At 42.2% G+C, this 23,109-nt stretch overlaps 1 protein-coding gene across 1 annotated transcript; it reads right to left on the bottom strand.

Moving 5' to 3' along the window:
- Positions 1-10,043: 10,043 nt before the first annotated feature.
- On the bottom strand, positions 10,044-21,168 carry LOC109401806 (O-acyltransferase like protein-like). The gene is made up of 9 exons (XM_062856306.1): positions 20,711-21,168; positions 20,504-20,637; positions 20,158-20,413; positions 19,996-20,094; positions 11,976-12,163; positions 11,593-11,922; positions 11,277-11,470; positions 10,686-11,166; positions 10,044-10,625 (listed from the first exon to the last, which is right to left on the bottom strand). The coding sequence occupies exons 1-9, from the start codon at positions 20,796-20,798 to the stop codon at positions 10,470-10,472; spliced, it is 1,926 nt and encodes a 641-aa protein (XP_062712290.1). The 5' UTR covers positions 20,799-21,168; the 3' UTR covers positions 10,044-10,469.
- Between the last annotated feature and the right edge of the window lie 1,941 nt (positions 21,169-23,109).

Here is a 23,109-nt window from a genome sequence, read left to right as displayed (position 1 = left end):
TTATTGTGGCTATAAACATATCCGAAGGACACCATAATTCAATAATTTCATTTCATTTATTTAGTACAGCATATTTACATGGGTAAGACTGAGTCCACAGCTCTACGCCACATATTCCAGTTCGAAGATGATTTTTTTCCAACTTCGGAAACGTTCTACAAACGCTCTAGACCTGAACAACCAAGATTGACCGCTGTGCTGCGACATCTTGTACCATCCGGTTTTCTTGCGAACACAATCTTTGCAGAGAGGCTGCACCGTAACCTTCCGACTTTGGCCACCTTTACGGGTCATTCTTCGTCGTTCGTTCGTTCTCCTTCATGCCGCCCAAGATCATCCATAGCACACATTACTCGAGCACTCCAAGTGCTTGTAAGTCCTCGCAGAGCATGGTCCAAGCCTTATGCACTTGGTGGAACATCGCCATCGGTCTTGTTAGCGTTCAGTACATGGTATTTTTGGTGCGGGGTGGATCTTTTTTGATCGTATTTCTTTTGAAGCCCGTCAAGACTTCCACTGATAATGCTGTTGGAGTAGAGTAGTGCCAGCCCCCTGGTGAGATAGCTAGTATATGAGTTTGTGAGAGTCCATGAGTATATGAGTTTGTGAGTGTAACAATCGACGAAGCATAAGTGCTAATTTGTATTCTGACGATGAATGTTTGTTTTTTTTTCTCCAGTCCGTACTAGTCCACTGTTGTAAATAGACGTCGTTTGTAAACAGTCCGTGTTATTCATATTTTCAATATCACGCGAATCCCGGGACGGGTTTGTGTCCGGTCGATCGGTTGACTGCGCTGGGATTCCATCAGGTTATGGGCCCAGATTTCGTGAAAATAATGAATTAAAAGTGTTCTCTGTTCTGAGAGGCATTTAAATGTGAATTGAAGTGAATGATTCCGAACGATTTTTCCCCCGCCACCATTACGCCGATGGTGTTGCGGAAAATATTTTTATCTCTGCAGACGTGTGTGTGACGGACTAGTAAGTGCTATTTTGATGTGTTGACTGAAGTGTAGCGGTAGTGCAATCGCAAGGAAAGCTACACAGTGGTTCAAAGAGGTGTTTTTTTTTTGTCGGCGTAAAGTAGTAACTGTTGAGAAATATGGATGAAACGAAGATAACTTTTGATCGGTTGAATGACTTCAACTGGAGTACGTGGCGGTTTAGGATGGAGCTAATGCTCATGAGGGAAGACTTGTGGACGATTGTGAAGAACCCTAAGCCCGAAGTAGAGGATATAACGTCAGCATGGATACGGAAAGACGAGAAGGCTCGAGCTATGATAGGATTAGCACTGGAAGATAGCCAGTTAAGCCATATTATGGGAACCGTTTGTGCAAAAGAGATGTGGGATGTGCTAAAAGGATATCACGAACGGGGTTCATTGACGAACAAGATTAATGCTTTGCGGAAACTGTGTTCGTTACGCCTGGTCGAAGGAGCGAGTATGTCCAGTCATCTGGTGGAAGTGGAAGAGCTCGTTCATCGTTTATCAAGAATGGGTGAAGCGTTGAAAGAACATTTGGTCGTGGCGATTATTTTGTCCAGTTTGCCGGAGTCATATAATCCACTAGTTACTGCACTCGAAGGTCGTCCGGAAGAGGACTTGAAAGTGGAATATATAAAGGGGAAGCTACTGGATGAATGGCGTAGAAAATGTGAGAGCGAAAACCGTAACAACGTGCAAGAGAAAGCGATGAAAGCAACCACTTTTTTGGAATATCGAAGAAATGTACGGGTGTGTCATCATTGTAAAGAAAAAGGCCATGTGTGGAGAAACTGTCTAGTATTGCAAGAAGAAGTAAGACCAAAAATGAAGAGCAAGCAGGATCAAGTGGAGTCGATGATTGTCTAGCATCCGGAACCAGGAGGAAGTGGTACTATAGGAGGAGTGTGCTTTAGGACGACCACGACGACAACCGGAAGAGCGTTGACAAGGCAAAAGTGGATTTTGGATACTGGTTGTACTAAGCCCAAGTAACACACATGTTATATAAGAGTTACGACAGCGCAAGTTTTGGTTGTATAGAAGTTAATTTTACGTAATTCTAACATTGTGTTGAAATAACGTCAAATAAACTTCTATACAACCAAAACTTGCGCTGTCGTAATTAATATACAGGGTGTTAGGTTCCCGAGTGCAAACTTTTTAAAGGGTGATAGAGGACCATAAATGGTGGAAAAAATTGTTCTACGCATATGGTCAAATCTCAACCGTTACGTAGTTATTGAGCTTCCCATGTTTTTGACTCTTATTGCCTTAACTGGCTATAACTTTAAAATGGTCAAACTTATCGCAGTTTTTTTACCCTTATTCGAAAGATTATTGAATTTTCTATCAAATGGCATCTTTGAACTGATTGGTTTAGTTAAATAAGTAAGTTTACTAGAGCAAAATAGCTAAACATAGCGTGTTTTAATTTGTTTATGTCAATTATCTTTGAAAAATGCGTAATAATTAAAAATTATTTATTTCGCAAAGTTGTGGCCTCTGTTCTACTCTACAATTCGTTCTTTGACATAAAACTTCTATCTCTTATCGTTTTCTTGCAATTTCGATTTAAACATCGCATTTCAGATCATAAATTTGCAATCGTCATGGTAAGCACTTTTTTGCGCACTGTGCCACACATTTAAATCGAAATTGCAAGAAAACGATAAGAGTTAGAAGTTTGGCGCCAAAGAACGAATTTTAGAGTAGAACAGGGGCCACAACTTTGCCAAAGAAAGAATTTTAATTTATTACGCATGTTTCAAAGATAATTGACATGAACCATTTAAAATACGCTATTTTTAGCTATTTTGCTCTAGAAAACTTAGTTATTAAACTAAACCAACCGGTTCAAAGATGCCATTTGATAGAAAATTCAATAATCTTTCGAATAAGGGTAAAAAAACTGCGATAAGTTTGACCATTTTAAAGTTATAGCCAGTTAAGGCAATAAGAGTCAAAAACATGGGGAGCTCAATAACTACGTAACGGTTGAGATTTGACCATATGCGTAGAACAATTTTTTTCACCATTTATGGTCCTCTATCACCCTTTGAAAAGTTTGCACTCATGAACCTAACACCCTGTATAACATGTGTGTTGCTTGGGAGCACATGACTGGTTCGGAAGGAAGCTTGGTCAGAAAAATGTTGTGGAATGAGAAGGTTACGTTGGCAGATGGCAGAACAGTGACGACCAAAGGAAGAGGGCAAGGAAGAATCTTCGGGCGTGGATTAGATGGAAAGCCGGTAGACATGAAACTGAAGGAGCTCCTGTACGTGCCTGAATTGTCCGGCAACGTACTGTCCGTCAGCCGTATCACCGATGAAGGGTATACTGTGGTGTTTAGTTCAACGAATTGCCGAATCTTGGATGGTAGTACAGTCATTGCAGTTGGTGCGAAAAGCGAAGGGTTGTACTACTTGACGGAGGCTTAACGGAGGTTTCGAGCCAGGAGGAGCAAAATTTTTGTATGTAGTTCATTATGGTAGAGGGGCTGCACTAAGGAGGAGTGTTGGAGTAGAGTAGTGCCAGCCCCCTGGTGAGATAGCTAGTATATGAGTTTGTGAGAGTCCATGAGTATATGAGTTTGTGAGTGTAACAATCGACGAAGCATAAGTGCTAATTTGTATTCTGACGATGAATGTTTGTTTTTTTTTCTCCAGTCCGTACTAGTCCACTGTTGTAAATAGACGTCGTTTGTAAACAGTCCGTGTTATTCATATTTTCAATATCACGCGAATCCCGGGACGGGTTTGTGTCCGGTCGATCGGTTGACTGCGCTGGGATTCCATCAAATGCGCCTTCGAATTTCACGACTGACAAGAGAGTATTCACCCAAAATCTTCATGACTCGCAGTTTGACACACATTGTTGCTTATATCAATCTTGTAAGCTTTTCGGGAAAGTAACGGTAAAGACTGGATATTTTGCGAAATTCAGATTCCATTGAAATCCTGCAGCCTCTACCTAGCAATTCCTATCCCTACTTCCGATCAAGATCAAGTAACCCCATGTTTGGAGTGGCTGACCGACGTCCGAGAACCAGGGAAGGACTCTAAGCTCAACTGTCCACTTTGGTCATCCAGAAATTGGATAATTGGTGTCCGGTCCGGCGAGTCAGCCGTAAAAAATCAATCCGATGGTAAATCAGCAACAGATACGAATCGAGACCAATGACAACGTCCCCAACAAATAAAATGGACTTGGGATTGGAACACGGTAGTAGAACTGCTGATCTCTCAACTTCTTGGGAAGCACCCTCATACATTTGGCACAAATGTCCCAAATGGAGGATAACGTGCCTCTGGAGCCGGCCTTCTGATGCCCTGATACAGATCGATATACTGAAGGACCGCGGGTGTAGCACTAGCCCCTCTCTGAAGCAATACCTTCTTGGTGGTTCCGGAGAGACGTAGGGTTTGGCGACCATAGGAATGGTTTAGTGGGTACGAGGAGAGAGTAGTCCTGGATTTTACTTTTGTTGTAGAAGACGGCCTGTCAGACCTACACTACCCTAACCTTCTGTTAGGGTGTCTGTTGAGCAGATTACCCCCTATGGTTTAGAAGGAAAAAAAAAAAAGGACCGTGGGTGCGGCTTCGTAGCGCTGCAGAAGGTGTGTAATACAGGACCTATTGTGCGAACGTTTAAAGGTAACCACACCATCTACCACAGCCGCGGAAATACACGCGAGCTGAGAGCAGCTTACATCGTGATGGGCGATATGCAAAGGTACGTGATCGGTTGGTGGACGATCAACGAAAGATTGAGGACTGAGGGCTGATTCGCCAACTTCAGAAGAACGTTGATAGAAGAACGCAGCGCAGACGGTAATGCTGCAGCGAGTGACCCGACAGAACGTGGAACGTTACAAACAGAAGCGGAAACGGCAGACCCGCCTCTTTCGGGAGCAAAAGCGCCGCCCGGAAGAAGCGGAGTGCGAAGAAATGAAACTGCTGTGCCGTTCCCAAGAAACACGGAACGGCGCGGTGGACGGTGTAAAAAATTACGTAAGGGTTTCGGGCGATCTGCCTAATTCGTTCGAATCTCGCCGGGAACTGCGACAAGGTGATGAACTCTCATGCCTGCTGTTCAATATCGCACTGAAGGTGTTATGCGATGAGCCGGGCTCAACAGTCGGGGTACTATCACAGAGGAAATTCCTCAAAAAAATTTGCCCGGTGTCTTTCATGAGCACACTGCCACCTGTTGGTAGAACGGCGCCAGACACTGTCGGCCATAATGGATTTCGATTTGACGTTTGTCTAATACACACTACTACACAAATCGCCTGTTACTTTCAATTGCATCATTTAGCATCGTGTACACTGACAAACGTCAAAGCGATCGAACACTAGCGCCTCTGGTGTAAAAATCACGGAAATCAAATAAAATTTGAATCGATCGTTAAATGCATGTTCCAAGCCGTTTTTAAGAGTATTACGTCTGTTTGTCTGTGGTACTATTTTCATGAAATCCGGCCAATTTGCCTTGGAAAGGAGGCAGAACTGTACACCCGCCTGAAACGTGAAGCAACAAAGGTCGGACTGATGATGGTGAACGAAGTACATGAATTGGGAACGACCGGGCAAGCCTAGGCAGCAGTGTTACGATAGACGGGGACGGGACACGTTCGAGGTTGTGAAAGATTTTGTCTACCTCGGATCCTTATTGACGGCAAACAACAACGTTAGCCAGTGATGGAAAACAGTGAGGAATGCAGCTGAGTAGACACAAACGCAAAGCTATCCTACTCGTGAACAACAGAAGCCAGAATATATTCACACTTCCTTCACTCGCGAGCTAACGAAGCTGGTCGCACTCGTGATTGATTCGCGAAGCAGCTCTGAACATTTTTCAATTTTGTGAAAAAAACGAATTTACACGGCCGACAGATTAACTTTTCAGGGACAATAAAGCACAAAACACTACTATCTGATGGATATATACTTGTTTTGCTATTAAAATCGCACCAAAATGCAATTTCCGCATCTCCACTTGATCTTCGCGAATAAAAATTCATGAGTGTTTTTGTTTTTGTTTTGCTTTATACTCGTGAAGCAAGCGGGTGTGAATAAATTCACACACGGCTTACTCTCGGCACCGTGAGTAAACCGTTTGTTGCTTTTACACTCGCGAGTTGATTCACGATGAGAGTATTTCCATCTCTGACGTAAGCCACGAAATACGAAGGTGCATAATCAGAGGAAGTCGGGCCTACCATGGGCTCCACAAGAACCAGCCCCGCATCAAATGCACCATGTACAAGACGCAGATAAGACTGGTGGTTCTCTATGGGCATGAGCCATGGTCTATGCTCGATGAGGACATGCAAGCACTCGAAGTGTTCGAGCGTCAGGTGCTTAGGATCATATTTGGCGTTGTGCAGTATAACGGTTTTTGCCACAAAGAATGGACCACGAGCTCGCTGCACTGTACGGCGAACCCTAGCATCCGGAAGGTCGAAACAGCTGGAAGGATACGATGTGCAGGGAATGTTGTGAAAATTCCGGAAAACAACCTTGTAAAGCTGGTGTTCGCAAAAGATCCGGATGGCACAAGAATACCTGGAGGGCAGCGTGCAAGATGGGTGGACCAGGTACAGAACGATCTGGAAAATGTGGAAAGCAGCCGAGGATGGAGGACTGCAGCCACAAACCGAGTGTTGCGGCAAGGATTTGTTGATTCAGTTTGTAACCGTTGGTTTCAAGAATAGGCATTGACTCTGCCAAGTGCAACATTCAGGGTTACCTCCTTCTGACGCACCTTGCCCATAAGGGACAACTACTTCCATCTGGGTGTGAAAACATGAGAGTTCATTTTCTAAGCACCAATTAATTCAACTTATACTTATGACACACATGTGATACAGGAATCACTGTACAAATGCGCTTGAAATGAGTGCCATACTGAAAATTCTCCCAGTTCAAGTCAGTCTTGTCACAATTTTCTTGACACTGCGTACCGTTGTACAGGAATCACACTCGTATCACATGTCTGTCCGGGGTATTATATTACACCAATACACGGAAATTGTTAATTTCGAAAAATGCATGATTCTCGACATGGAATATAGAGGGCCAGTCAAGCCAGACTCCGATGCCTATCAGTCATCCTAGCTTTGACAAGTCTTTCTTTCTGGCTCAAGACTTCAAGATAGGTAGAAGTGCGCGGCGCGATTAAAACTCGAAGTGTTAGTTGAAATGTGTGAATTTAAGGTAATTCTTTTTCCTTATATTTTAGTGTTAGTTTTGATATCCAAAACGTTGAAACGTTAATTTAAAAGAAAGTTTTTAGTGTATAGTATTTGTTAGAGGTAAAAGAAGTAAGTTTTGTTAGTTTTGTACATAACCTATATTATGCATAGCATATTGTGTGGAGAAGCATAGAAACACGTTCCTCGTGGATTGTGGGACACGGATTACTACGGAAAAAGTAAATCTAAGCGGAGAACTGCGACCTTGCGAACATAACCCCAAAATAGACACTAATCTGAACCTGAATAGGCCAACATTGGTCTTTTTCCGTGTATTTGCGATTTTCTGTAAGGAAGATCGATTCTACGCTGGACAAACGTCAAATTGGACCACTCGAAGATCAAAAACACCCCTGAGCCAGAGATCAACCCTGCTTGAACTCCGTTGGAGACAATTGCAGAAGAGGGATTACGCCAATAGTCCAAGTTACAATCGGTATTTCCTGGAGTCGCCACCCTCCGGACTGGATCGGGTTTCCCAGAAAATCAGCGAGTGGCCATTGTGGACGGCATTGTCGGACGCCATTTTGGAACGCCATTGGTGTTAGGACGCCATTGATCGACGCCCGCCCCGGCCAGTTGTAGACGGAGGATCCGGCTATTCCCCGCTACCACGTTGGATCGCCGGACAGTGCTCACGCCGATATCCTAGGTCTACAGTTCCTGAGCAGATCCGTGAAGTCCCCATCCCGGAACGAACCGTAAGTCACGCTGGTTAGTTTTTCTATATTTAAGCATGCCAAAACAGCTGTAAACATATGTGTAAACAGTGTAGAATTAGCATTTAAGTTAAAATACACATAAATAAAAATGAAAAAAAAAAATGTGTAAATAACGTGATCACGTAGAGGCAGGTTAGTTAGGTCAAAGTTCAAGATTCACCCCTTTATGTTTGTAGTTGCCTTGTTACCAAAATCGCGCCTTCTCTTCCGATTGGAAATCGTTCATTTCTGATTGGAAGCGGCCCCGCTCTAGTGTCAAAATTCTCGGACCGCGATGAATTCAGTTCATCGGTGCACTCGTCTATGTTGGAGAATCTGAAGGTTCTGCGATTGTAAACAATATTGCATAACGACCTTGGGAGTTTTCCTAGTCTCGTTAGGAGCAAGGGAACTGTTACAAGGAGTTACACGTTTTATTGAAATAACGATGTAGCGAGCCAGCTGGAACAACGAATTCGTTCTAGCCTCGTAAGTTGGCATCCAGGAAGGTGTCAAAGCTCCGTTTCCATTTTCTGGATGCTGAAAGGTCACGGATTATCAATCTTCCGACGGAACCGTGTTCATTCCGTAATCCGTATAGTTAACTTTTTTCTCGATCCGTTTTTCCTCTGTTTACATTCATTGCCGTCCTTGATGCTGCCTTCAGTCTAGGTATTTCTGCTGATTCACACCAAATTTCTACCAGCCTTTTACATTAAGTCTGGGATATCAAATTGTTCTTGCTTATTTGCTAGAATATGATAGAAAAGGAAGAAAACCACTTTGTTTGGGTTAAATTGATGGACCCCTCGCTTGCCAAGGGGCTAACAAGGTGACGAAAATGACTATTTTTCATCAAATTGCAGCTAATTCATCGCGTAAAATCTCAACAATTAATGTTGTAACATGTACAAAACTTCACTATGAAGGGAAAATATAGACCTTTCATGTGAAGTTGAAAAAATTGTGGTAGCCATCAGGGATTTGGCCGCCATTTTGAATCTTATCACTAAATCGTGATTTTCGCTGGGTTTGCAACCACCGATTTCAAATCCGAAATCTTCATAAGGAATCTGAGAATCTGAGCTTTTTAAAATATTAAAAGATTTAAGTGTGCATTGACCACAACAATAAGATATCGATGAAAACGTTAGGCGACCTCCCATTCTCCCATACATTTTGTTGCAGACGCCACGCGCATGCATGCGATTCCACAATAGAATTACACTAGAACTCCAATGGCGCTGTAGTCACTTTTCCTAATTAATTATTTTAGTAACTTTAATTGTTATAATTGACTATTTTTAAGTGTCCATCTTATAGAGGATCTTTTGTTTTGATAAACAAAATTTATTTGACACTTCTAGTACCGCTAGTGACGCTGTAAGGGCGAGGCAAACTAGATGTTAGTCACACGAACTGTCGCGACATTGGACTTCTGTGGCTAGTTATTCTAATGATTCCACCGATTCCGTCATCGCATGATTTGATGCGCGCGTGAGAATGTATGGGTAAATGGAAGGCATCCTCGCGTTTTCATCTATAACGGTTGCGGTCTTTTCACACCTCATGGTTTTAAAAAGCTCAGACTCTCAGCTTCCTAATGGTGGGTTCGGATTCGAAATCGGTGGTAGCGAACACAGCGAAAATCGCGATTTAGTGATTGAATTCAAAATTGCGGCCTAATCCGAGATGGCTACAACAATTTTTTCAACTTCACATGAAAGGTCTATACTTTCCCTTCATAGAAATGTGAAGTTGTAACATTAGTTTTTGAGATATTATGCGATAAATTAGGTGCAGTTTGATGAAAGCTTTATTTTTGATAGGATGAAAATGGGAGTGATATGCAGAAGATGGCTCCCATTTTCCTATTCGGAAAAGCACGAGAATTCCATATTTCTTTCCGCGAAAAACCCATTTCAATATTTTTGTTTGTTTTCAGGCCATCTTCAGTGTTGTCAATAATAATTATATCACAGACAAACAGACGTCTCACTCTACTTCTCATCGTTACCATATTTAACTGTGAGTTCAAATATTTTGTAGTTCGAAAATTTCTCAATTACGGCGCTCGCTTCGTTTTTGCTCCTGTTTGACGTTTGCTCACTACCGCCACCTACTGAGTGGTTTGCGTAACACAGCTTGGTTAGCATTGAGCGATTATGTTTTTGTGACGATGATTTTTATCGCAATTTGTTCCAAGTGATACATCTGTTTGTCTGTGATTATATCTCAAATCATGTTCTTGTTTTATCGCTAAATAATGTTTATATACACATATATACATTTTGAGAATCAACTATCTAAGTCTACCTTCAGGTCTCTTCTTTAACCAAAGAAGGCACAAGAGCTGACATTTCTATCCAACTGTACATTGCTCCAAGATCAACAAATCTATTCGTGTACAAAATAGTTAACGAATTAGCATCTGTTATCGCAAACTATAGTATAAACTCTTTCTTATTCAAATTTTGAATAAAATTACTTATGATAACGTGACCGTCGGCTGCCATGGTTAAGACATCTTTTGATCTTTTTGTACGAGGCCATGTATCCTCAGCTTACCGTCTATCACTTGCTTCAAAACAGAAGCAACCGGTACCTCAACAGCTAAGTGAAGACAAACCGCGCAGCAAAATGTGATGAGGAAGCTGGCTGATGTTACCAACACCTGTTGGGAAGATAATCATTAGTAACGGTCCATACCATTCTCATCGAGAGTCGAACTCACCGTATTGAACATATCGTACCGGATAGGTACGCTGAGGTTACTGTAAACCACGTGGATGACCGAGTACTGCACTATGTAGATACAGTAGCTGAGCTTCGCCAGCACTCGGAGTACGGGATGTTCCAGAAAGGCAACCTGTATGGAATTCGTCTTGAAGGCGTACAACACGAATACAGTGGCATGCCCGATTCCCCACGCTGCCTTCAGCGCCGATCCGTAGACAGAGAGAAAAAGTGATGGCTTTTGTTCTTCTATAAACGGAAGAACCGCTAGAAATCCACTCAACGCAATAAGTAGTACGGAAATGTAGCGGAACGCTTGCTGCGTATGGAGCTGTGCAGTAGACTGCAGGTTGTTCTTCGAAACGTGATGGTATACCATTCCTGCAATCATCCCAAAGAAATACGTCCCAGCATTGGTGTAGAATGGAGTGTAATATACTAAAAACTCTTTGTATTCACGAAGCTGGTTGAGGGCATGTCTGAAATTAAAAGTATAATGTTGAATGGAATCTGTCCCAATTTTGATTTCAGAAGTTCGATGTTCCAATGGATAAATGATGAACATGATTTGTGTGTTGTGAATACTGACCTCATATCGAACGACATAGTTGCATCAAGTTTTTCTAAGTAGATTACAGCTGCCGGTACCACAAAAGCTACTATTAGCATTACTCCGACGAGAGTCTTTTTAAAACGCGGAAACCTCCAGATCAATGTCATGATGCCCGTTCCAATTAGAAACAGCTGGAAATCGGCACCCAGATACCATCCGTACTGTAGACACTGGAATTGATTGGCAGTTATCAATTTATTTCTGATATCTTTTGATACCATAGCAATGACACTAGCAAAATTCTAACAAATTTTGGAGCATGTCATTCCTTAGCATCTGTTAATCAACTCACCGGTTCCTTCAAATGCACGAAATTGTTGATCATCAATAGGTTTGACCACCAATGATTGCTGCAATAGTCTTCAAATTTGAACGACACTGGAGTTTGTTTCGTTCGCCTAAAAACCGTGGCCTGGTAGAAAATGACGAACGCATAGACGGGCAATAGTCGCGCCAAACGATGAAGCAGTTTCTTCCATTGGTAACGGAGCGTGAACCCTTTGGCTTCGTCAATGTGTTTCAGGAATCCGACCGATAGCACCATTCCGCCGAGTGCGAAGAAAAATGTGATCATGTGTGTGTTCAAGGAGTTGATGATGGGGAAAATTAGGCTGTTTGTTTGCTAGAAATGTTTAAGAAATAATATTTTGAATAATAAAAATAACGTTAACTTACTTCTTCCAAATCATAGACATTTTTGAGCGGCATTCGAATCATTGGCAACGATGAATGAACGACGAAGATAATCATGGTGTGTATTACACGAAATCCGTCAAGAAACGCTAGATTACCGTCAACTCTGGCGCAGTCCAACAGTTTGCGAACATTGCGAGGAATTGAGAATGGTTGAATGAGAGCATCATCTAGAATGAAACGAAATATGTACATCAAAACATTTCTACCTAGATTTTATTTCGTATCTAATTCAAGCTCGAAAAAACTTGAAACTTATGGGAGCTGGGATAGAAGTTGTGTGCCTTGTTGAACCGTCGAACGCTAGTTTCCGGATTTCATACCAGCAATAATCAACTCATCTGTACACAGAAAATATTATATTTAAATTTCTGCCAAATTTTACAAAACAATTACAAATTACAAAGTAGTGTGTGTCGTTGTGACTTGTGTGACTTCGTATGACAATTCATTCCATCTTTCTGTGAATACTCCTATCATTCATTCATGTCATTCATTTACTTAGTTCAACATGAAATTCATGATAGCACTGAATCAACAATTTGTCACCATAATATTCGATTTGCAGCTGCAGCTCTCCAACGTCGGTCACGCTCAACGCTCGCCAGATCACGCTAAACTTGGTCCGCCCATCGTGCTCTCTGCGCTACACGCCTTCTTGTACCAACCGGATGGTTAGCAAACACCAACTTTGCAGGGTTTTTGACCGGCATTCTTACAACATGCTCTGCCCACCGTATCCGTCCAGCTTTAGCCACTTTCTGGATGTTGTGTTCACCGTAGAGTGCAGTGAGATCGTGGGTCATTCTTCTCCGCCACACACCGTTCTCCTGACGCCGCCGAGATCGTCCTTAGCACGGGTCGCTCGAAAACTCCGAGTGCTTGTAGGTCCTCTTCGAGCATCGTCCATGTCTCGTGTAGAGGACCACTGGTCTTATTAGCGTCTTGTACATGGTACTTTAGTGCGGGGTGAATCTTTTTTGACCGCAGTTTCTTCTGGAGCCCGTAGTAGGCATGACTTCAACTGATGATGCGCCTTCGTATTTCACGGCTCATGTTATTGTCAGCCGTTAGCAAAAAAAAACGAGGTAAACGAATTCTTTTACCACCACGAATCCCCGTCTATCGTAACATTGCTGCCAAGGCTTGTCATGTCTCGCTCAGTCCCACCTACCAGCATGTACTTTTTCTTAGCCACATTCATCACCAGTCCGACCTTTGCTGCTTCACGTTTCAGGCGGGTGTATAGTTCTGCCACCGTTCCAAATGTTCTAACAATAATATCCATATCACCCGCAAAACAGACAAATTGGCCGGATTTCGTGAATATTGTACCCCGGCTGTTGAGCCCGGCTCGTTGAATAGTAGACAGGAAAGTCCAGCATCTTTTCGTAGTCCCCGTCGAGATTCGAATGAAATGGATAGTTCACGCGAAATCTTTAGGCTGTTCTGCACACCGTTCATCGTTACTCTTATCAGTCTGGTAAGCTTCCCGGGAAAGCTGTTCTCGTTCATGATTTTCCATAGCTCTTTACGGTTGATACTGTCGTATGCCGCCTTGAAGTCGATGAACAGGTGGTGCGTTGGGACCTGGTATTCACGGCATTTTTGGAGGAATTGCCATACGGCGAATATCTGGTTCGTTGTCGACCGGCCGTCGATGAAGCCGACTTGATAACTTCTCACTAATTCATTTACTTCAGGTGAAAGACGACGGAAGATGATCTGGGATAGCACTTTGTAGGCAGCATTCAAAATGGTGATCGCTCGAAAGTTCTCACACATTAACTTGTCGCCTTTCTTGTGGATGGGACAGATTATCCCTTCCTTGCTCCTCCGGTAGCTGTTCGGTTTCCCAGATCTTGACTACCAACCGGTGCAGACAGGTGGCCAATTTTTCCGGGCCCATACCGTCCTTACCAGCCGCTTTGTTGTTTTTGAGCTGGTGGATGGCATCCTTAACTTCCCTCAGCGTGGGAGTTGGTTCGTTCTCGTCCTCTGCTGCACCAACATAGTCATTTCCTCCGCTGTCTTGGTCCTCCGTGCCTACATCTCTTCGCCATTCAGGTGCTCGTCGAAGTGCTGCTTCCACCTTTCGATCATCTCACGTCCGTCTGTCAGGAGGCTCCCGTCCTTATCCCTGCATATTTCGGCTTGCGACACGAAGTTTTTGAGGAATGCGTTGAGCTTCTGGTAGAACTTACGTGTTTCTTGTGAACGACACTGCAGTTCCATTTCCTCGCACTCCGCTTTTTCCAGGCAGCGCTTTTTCTCTCGGAAGAGACGGATCTATTGCTTCCGCTTCTGTTTGTATCGCTCCACATTCTGTCGGGTTCCATGCTGCAGCATTACCGCCCGCGCTGCGTCCTTCTTCTCTAGAGCCGCTCTGCACTTCTCGTCGAAACAATCGTTTCGTCGACTCCGTTCTACGTACCCGATAGTGCTCTCGGCTGCGTTGTTGATGTCTGCTTTGACTGTACTCCAGCAGTCCTCTATTGGGGCCACATCGGGCACACCCTCGTCCGGCAACGCTGCCTCGAGATTCTGCGCGTATGCGGTGACGACATCCGTTTGCTTCAGTCGTTCTAGATCGTACCGGGGTGACCGCCGGTACCAAACATTGTTGATAACGGAGAGTTTTGGGCGCAGTTTAACCGGTAGTGATCAGCGTCGATATTAGCGCCACGATAGCACAGAGAACAGACAAACATGCTCGAACAAAATTGCTCAAAAATCTTGTGCAAAGAAAAAAACAAGCTCAGTAGCGACATCGACGGTGACATTCACATCTAAAAACTCGTTCCGACATCATGATAGCGCTTACTAAAGAAATATTTCACTAGCGAACCTTTAAATTTTCTTATTCAGAGACTGTGATGTAATTGGCTTCTTTAGCGGTGTTGAGATAATTCCATATTCTGAATCTGCATGTCAAACTGAGCCGAAATCCAAATTTTCATGAATTTTGGAGCCCGGGAACCTATTTAAAAATCAATTTGAAATTTGTATGGGAGCGATTTGTCGAATCACCCCTCGTCACATTTTGTACTGGGCGGAGCTGTCAAGCAGTTGCCCAGCTGTCAAAAGGTGATTTAAAAAAATCACTTAGAAATTGATTTTAGGTATCAACATGAAGTTTTAAAAATCTGAAAAAAAATCATTGTGGCTCAGAAAAAAGTGCTCTTTCTTATAAAAATGAAGAATCGTCATTTTGTTCAACATTTAAAAACCCAATTGTTAAAAAAAACAAGGGGCCGTACACAAATTACGTCACGCTCTTAGGGAGGAGGGGGGGGTTTTGCAGAACGTGACGACTCATACAAAAAATTATGAGGTCCAATACAAAAAGTGTGACATAGAGGGGAGGGGGAGTTGAAAAAGTTCGATTTTTGCGTGACATAATTTGTGTATCACCCCCAAGATGTTTTTTGATTATTTCACTAATTCAACAACAACATTTGAGCAACCCATTGACAATTCGTTTCACCACTTTCAATAAAAAAATGAGTTGAACAACAATACAATTATTGTTTCCCTATTAAATACAACACCTTCTCTCGGTGGAACTATATTAGGGTGCACACTTTGCAACACTAGCGCCAAAAGGTGAAACAACGGCAAATTGGTACCGCGATTCGAAATATGACTGCGCCGCGTAATGGCCACATTCCCAGTTATTTCAAAACAACCGTTGCAATGCTTTACACAACTGCACTGCATGAGCTGGAACGTCTGTTCTCTGTGACGATAGGTCCTGACGTCGATAATGTCGGAGATGTGTCGTCCATCAACCAGAACGTGGTCGGTTTGCGATTCAGGGAGGCTTTCCAGCACAGGTGCTACGAATGGTCATGTTCTTGGAGGCGGCGAAATCGATGAGGCGTAGGCCATTTTCGTTCGTCAGCTAGTGGGCGCTGAACTTTCCAATCGTCCAAGGTCTGAATTCCTCCTCCTGATCTTGATGTCGTGGTTTAGACTGCGGTTTTGGGCGGGTTTCCCTGAGAAGCCACCCGTCGGCATATAGACCTATCTGCCTTCTGGACACAGCCGGAAAACTGTTAGAACGGATCATTTTGCGAGACTGATGGTCTATGCCAAGAAACCCGATAACACTGGGCTCTCGGAAAACCAGTTCGGCTTCCGGAAGGATCGATCGACAGATCAATTTAAAGAATTGAACTCAGTTTGGAGTTCAAATTTAGAAAGAAGCCTGGGGACATGATAGACGATAAGCTGAAATTCGGAAGCCACGTGGAATATGCCTGCAAAAGGGCAAGCATTGTCAAAGATAATGTCAAAAATCTCGGCAATAGTCTCGAGTAAGCATAAACTGCTCGCGACAGTAGCGGTCTCCATACTACGGTCTATGGCGCCGATGCATGGTCAAGTGCGCTAGTGGACGAAACGTGAAGCAACTCCAGGGTACCCACAGGCTGATGTGCCTCAGGGTGGTCAGCGGTATACGTGCTAGTGGGCATGATGCCCACGGCACTGGTGGTGGCAGAGGAATAAGAGTGCTTCGAACGACGCGGCATAAGAGGCGCGAGACGAATCGCCAGAACATCGTCTGTGTTGAAGTTGCAGAGATAATGGGATTCTTCCAGCACAAGGGTAGACGGATACACAGGCTCTTACCGAATGTATCTAAGTGGACGAGTAGGTCCCATGGCGACTTGACACAATTTCTGTCAGGTCATGAGTGCTTCAGGTGGTACCTGCACAGATTCGGACACGTAGGCTCCCCGCTTGTCCTGAGTGCACAGACTGCGACGAGACCGCGGAGCATATGCTCTTTGAATGCCCACGTTTCGTGGAGCAAAGGTCAAGTATGCAGGAGGTATGCGGTAGAGATCTCACACCTGACAACATTGTTGAAAGGATGTGTACGGGGGCGGATAAGTGGGATTCCGTTACTTCCACGGTTTCTCGAATCATACTTGAACTACAGAGAAAATGGCGAGCCGAACAACAACTAATTGAGTTGGTCCCCCAGCCAGCACGAAGTCGTATATAATGTAGAATACATACAGTGTATCAAACAATAGTCCGTACAGCAATTTTTTGGTCAAAATATTTTTTTTATTCAAATGTTTATAACTTTTTTATACCTAATTCAAAAACGCTAAAATTTTGACCAATCATAAACCATATATTGAAGCTCCATTGGTAAAATTTAGAGCGAGATCAAATAAGTTTTCTGAATGTTATAGAACTTTAAGTAAAACTTATAAGATTTTTAAACACCTTTTTCAAACATTATATCTCAATATGTACTCGATGAAACTTTTTCAATTTTTTTTTGTGTTACAGCTTATACCTAATCCTTTCATATGCAGCTTCGTTTGAGGTTTATATTCACTACAAAAAATATGAAAAATCTTTATATGTTCAGAGTATTATATGGAAATTTATCATATTTTGATCAATAAAAGTGCCAAGCGTTTTCAACTTTTTTAAACTCTCTTAATGTAATATTTCTCTACAGAACCTCCTAAACTACATATAAAGAGTAGGTCCTATGCATTTTACGTTCAGTTAATGCACTTTTATTGGTGGAAAACGTTTGGCAGATTATATGTACAAAATATGGTAATTTTTCAATTATCGTCAACTACATATGCACATTTTTCATGTTTTTTGTAGTGAATATAAAACCTCAAATGTAGCTGCATACGAAAGCCTTAGGTTTAAGCTGTAACACAAAAAAAAAATTGAAAAAGTTTCATCGAGGACATATTGAGATATAATGTTTTAAAAATGTGTTCAAAACACTCAATTTCTTGGGTTTGTGCACACGTAAGAACTATTTCTGCAACTGAAGGATTTCGAAGTTAGACGGGGTGAAGTTCTGGTGTCGTTTGATGCTACGGCGCTCTTCCCGAACGTACCAGTAGCCGATGCCTTGGCTAGCTTCCAAAGACAATTAGAACGATGTCGAGTTCCTCCGAACCAAATTGAAGCCTATCTCCTAGTGGCCAAAACCTGCATGAATCAGAACTTCTTCTCATTCAGAGGTAAGTTCTATAAGCAAACGTTTGGTCTCAGTATGGGCAACAAGCTTTCCCCATTTCTTGCCGATATTTTTGTGAGCGATTTTGAGGTAGAACTTAAAAAAGAAAAACATTTCTCCCGAGTATGGAGAAGATACGTAGATGACATTTTTGCGGCAGTAAAGGAAAGCTATCTACAACAGACCCTTGATTTGATTAACTCACAACACGCCACGATAAATTTCACAGTAGAGAAAGAAATAGACGGCGGAAATCTGCCCTTCCTAGATCTAATGATCACTAGGAAAGATGATAATAGATTAAAGTTTGCAATCTACCGTAAACCAACATCCACCGATCGCTACATAACGTCGGACTCAAACCATTGTGGTGCACAGAAACAAGCAGCGTTCCACTCCAGGACCCATCGTCTTTTCAACGTACCGATGGAAAAGTAAGACTTCATCGAAGAAAGGAGTAGAATCCACAAAGCGGCGGAGCTGAATGGGTACGGCAAAGACTTCGTTGACAAAATTCTTTGCAAACACGAAAGAAAGAAACATAGAAGGAATACTACAACACTAGTACCCGAGAAAGAAGATGTCCGAAGGATTAGCCTCCCTTTCTATCCCAAATTAACAAATTCGGTTCAACACACTCTGAAGTGCCATGGTTTCCACGTAGTGTACAAAAGTCAAAACACACTGAAGGACTTGCTGTGCAATCTCAAGGATAAGATTCCCACCGAAGAAAAATCTGGAATCTATCAAATACCCTGCAAAGATTGTCCAGCAGTGTACATCGGACAAACTCGCCGCAAATTGAAAGTTCGCCTGCGGGAACATAAGAATGCGGTTGAGAATGGTAGGCTGAACGAATCGAGTGTGGCAGTGCATGCTTTGGCCGAAAATCACACTGTTAATTGGGAACAAGCTAAGCTGCTAAAAACCGTTAGAAAAACATCTCACCTCACCTCCATGCTTTAGGGAAGAATGACCACAAGGTTAAAGTCCTTCTTCAAAACCAAATACACACAAACACACCTCAATGCTTGAGAATCAATGAACATAGCTACCGCCAACTCCCCATTGATGAATGAGGATGATGCTCCCATACAATCATCCCTCTTCCGTTTGACGAAGCTGAAAATGCAGTAAATTCCATTTCTTCTCGACGTGTACTGTAGTGTATACAGTATGAATATGTGTGTCGTGTGAGCAACCAATAGTAATTAGTCGGACATCGTCCCGTCGATGGGCTGCATCGAGCCCGAAACCGGTTGGCAAAAAAGTAATTATTAATCCTTTTTAATCGTTAGTAAAAACAAAACGTGTTGTGTCCGTTCTCGTTGTCGCGTCTCGTGGGTGTGTTCAAAAATCTTATAAGTTTTACTCATAGTTCAATAATTTTCAGAAAACTTATTCGATCTCGCTCAAAATTTTACCAATGGAACATAACATATGATTCATGATTGGTCAAAATTTCAGCGTTTTTGATTGACGTATAAAAAAGTTATAAACATTTGAATGAAAAATTACTTTGACCAAAAATTTACTGTACGGACAATTGTTTGATACACTGTAGGATGCCCAAGTGGAGGCCATATGCTTACATGCTTCCATTCAACCACGTGCTAAGTGTACGCATATCGCCTCCACTTTAGCATCATATTCAACAGCCTATGCGATCGTGTGTTGGCTGGGGCCCCTCCCCATCCAAAAGCTTGTGTTCAACGGATAGTCTAAGTACTAGCCAGGACCCAGGCCTCTAGGGAAGAGTGAACAACTTAAGGCGGTAGCTGATGGAACGCCTACTTTTAAAGTGTACTCATGTACGCTCCCCCCTCTTCTCAAAATCATCACTAACTGGCTTACCGCGATGGTAAGGAAGAGGGAGAACGAGTTTTTGTGGGTCGATCCCCACATAACCCGAGGAACCACCTCTTGGGTATCTGATCAGCAGATTATCTCATTCTTCATAAAAAAGACACCCTTTATTAGCAGTATACTTACATTTAGTCACAAAATTCCCCCTAAAATCCTTCACTGTAGCAATGGAGACCAGCGATATGATCAATAACACCATTCCAATAAAAAGTAGCTCGTAAGAACCTGAAAATGAACATTTTACAAATTTAATTTCCACAAATCTCTTTTATACCTATTCATACTTACTCAAAGATGATTGAAAATTATCCTCGCTGATGCAATTCAGTACAGTCATGGCGGCATGCAAGTTAAAAGAATTTTCCAGCTCCAAGTTCACGCACTGTTTCAAATAAAATTCTTGCTGCTGCTTCGAAATCAAATTCGATTTTATGAAACTGTTATCTACATGACGAAGAACTGCGATTCGGTTCAAACAATTTTGAAGACATAAACCTCTCTCTAAATGATCATGTGGAAAATTTCGTCTATCGGCTGAAATCAGCTATATGGGAAGATATAAAGGCTCTGATTTGAATAATCATAAGAAGCATAGTTTGAAACGCTAAGTCCGAAATAACTTTTCTAAACCTACACTAATATTCTGCCACAAAGGGGAGTCATCGGGTTCAATAACAGCTTGCACGACACAGTATCGAAATCTGGGGTTTCCGTTTTTGCACTCGTCGAAGTCATCGTATTCAAACAGCTTCGGCAGCTTGATGTCACCTGGCGTTCAAAAATGATTTCACATATCGTTGTTATTCTCGGAAATACACTAACGCCGAAATATAAATATTACCATCTTTGGTTGACGAAACCACTGAACCAACATGTCCAAAAAGCACCGAATAGTAAACAAACGCAGCGATTTTTACGCTGGCGTCCATCGAGCTATGGTTTGTTTTCTTCGGCAACCACCCGCGCCTAGTCCCGGAGAGCTCACACCTTTTCGGCACGCGGTATCACTATCAAATGATTCACGAATCAGCAACCGACAAAGTCGATTGAAATTTTAAAAAGAGCAACACTTGCGCGCGACCGAGAAGCATGGCTTCGGCGCTTCGGTTTGACTCGATTTTCGGATCCAAACGGACTGCGTTGTTGGTTGGTGGCGTGACAATCGTTAGGTCATCTAAACCAATTTTGAAGCTTGAAAGTTTGACAATGTGCCTTGACGTTGAACTTGAATGTATCCGGACAGGCAAGAAAAACATATTTGATCAAACCGACTGGTAAATATTTGCACATAAAGGTCACTGTGAGCAGGCTTGTCCGCACTCAGCGCATGAAAATTCTGCTCTTTTGATTTACACCACCAAAACCATCGCTTTTATGCAATCTTCCTATCTTACATGATAGAAGGATGTTTGAATATCCTAAATGTCATTTCGAACTGTCAAAAAACCGCACCGCAGAGCCACACTGTGCGCGCAAAGAGAATTTCACCCGGGTGAATTCACCCCAGTGAATTTCTCTTTGCACGCTCAGTGCGGCACTGCGGTGCGATTTTTTGACAGTTCGAAATGACATTTAGGATATTCAAACATCATTCTATCATGTAAGATAGGAAGATTGCATAAATGCGATGGTTTTGGTGGTGTAAATCAAAAGAGCAGAATTTTCATGCGCTCAGTGCGGACAAGCCTGACTGTGAGTAGATAGAAGATTTAGTCTGTCACCTGAAGACATTGTATTCTGAAGAGGAAATGTTTTGATTAGTGTAAATATAGAACCGATATACTCATTGCGCATTTAGTTCCCCACTGGAACTGGACTGGGCACTTAGTCCTCATATGTGCGAAAACGTAAATAAAAGTGCGCAATTGCATCAAACGAAGTTGATGTCTTTGGCGCACTATTTCTTCGATCTATGATGAACAAGTGCTTACGAGGTTTGCGATTTAGTGGACCCTTGATTATCCTCTCCTCTTCTTGGCGTAACGTCCTCACTGGGACAAAGCCTGCTTCTCAGCTTAGTGTTTCCTCTGCCAATGACCATTTAGCATGCGTATATCGTGTGGCAGGCACGAAGATACTCTATGCCCAAAGAAGTCAAGGAAATTTCCTTTACGAAAAGATCCTGGACCGACCGGGAATCGAACCCGTCACCCTCAGCATGGTCATGCTGAATACCCGTGCGTTTACCGCTTCGGCTATATGGGCCCTCGGACCCTTGATTATATAGACTCTTAAATTTATGTACAACTTTGATCTATATATATATATATATATATATATATATATATATATATATATATATATATATATATATATATATATATATATATATATATATATATATATATATATATATATATATATATATATATATATATATATATATATATATATATATATATATATATATATATAAATGCATTGGCATACGTGGGACCGCGCATAACTTGCGAATGGGTGGTCCGATTTGGGTCGTCTAAGTTTTGTTCTGTTAGTTTTCACCCAAGGAAGGTTTATGAGGCCTAAAACATGGGAAAATTGAGAGTTTTTGAAAATCGGGTTTTCATACATTTTGAACGGGGGCTTGGGCGCTTGGCTAGGGGCTTGAAACGTCAAAAAACGCAGTAGGCAAGACAAAGTTTGCCGGGTACAGCTAGTTTTATGTAAATTGCAGTTTGTATTATGATGACTTACACACTTGCATAATGCAGGGGTTTTCAGACTTTTGACACGCGAGGCACTTTATATCAATAAATTGTTTTTTGGAGTAGCCATAATAGCACCACTTCATGACATACTTAGTTTAATAAAATATATTTATGCAATTCAGTATCATAATTGCTATTTTATATACCTCATCTTCGTTTTTCATAAATCTTGCGCTAATGATACTATATCATTACGAGCGTAGCTATCTACAATGATCGATTACTCTTCATCATTTTTTTCAATTGTCAATAATTTGGTCGACAAATCATTTCCAGAACAATAAAAAATTCTAAATGCTTGTCCTAGTCGTTCTGAATCGATAAACATCAAAAGATCATCCGAACACTGATCGAATTTCCCGGAAAACCCAAAGAAAAAATAGAACATTGTAGAAACGCCTGTAACGCGAGAATTGTTTCGCTTTGTCGATGATAGCGATGAGTGGAGTAGGATATTGGTTCCCTTCTTAAGCATGTGGCTCCCATTTTCATCCTACGAAAAACAAAGGATTGAAGCGCTGTTTGTTTCGTT

Source organism: Aedes albopictus, chromosome 3, assembly GCF_035046485.1.
Source record: "Aedes albopictus strain Foshan chromosome 3, AalbF5, whole genome shotgun sequence".
In the NCBI taxonomy this organism is placed as follows: Eukaryota; Metazoa; Arthropoda; class Insecta; order Diptera; family Culicidae; genus Aedes; species Aedes albopictus.
The sequence above is the reverse complement of the archived record's forward strand: the minus strand, read 5'-3'. Positions and strand labels throughout refer to the sequence as shown.

Coding starts and splice junctions, on each gene's coding strand:
- LOC109401806 (XM_062856306.1), bottom strand. CDS start 20,798: ATGGACGCCAGCGTAAAAATCGCTGCGTTTGTTTACTATTCGGTGCTT. Junction 20,095..20,157: donor TAATTTTCAATCATCTTTGA/GTAAGTATGAAT, acceptor GTTCATTTTCAG/GTTCTTACGAGCTACTTTTT. Junction 11,471..11,592: donor TCGTGCATTTGAAGGAACCG/GTGAGTTGATTA, acceptor AATCAATTCCAG/TGTCTACAGTACGGATGGTA.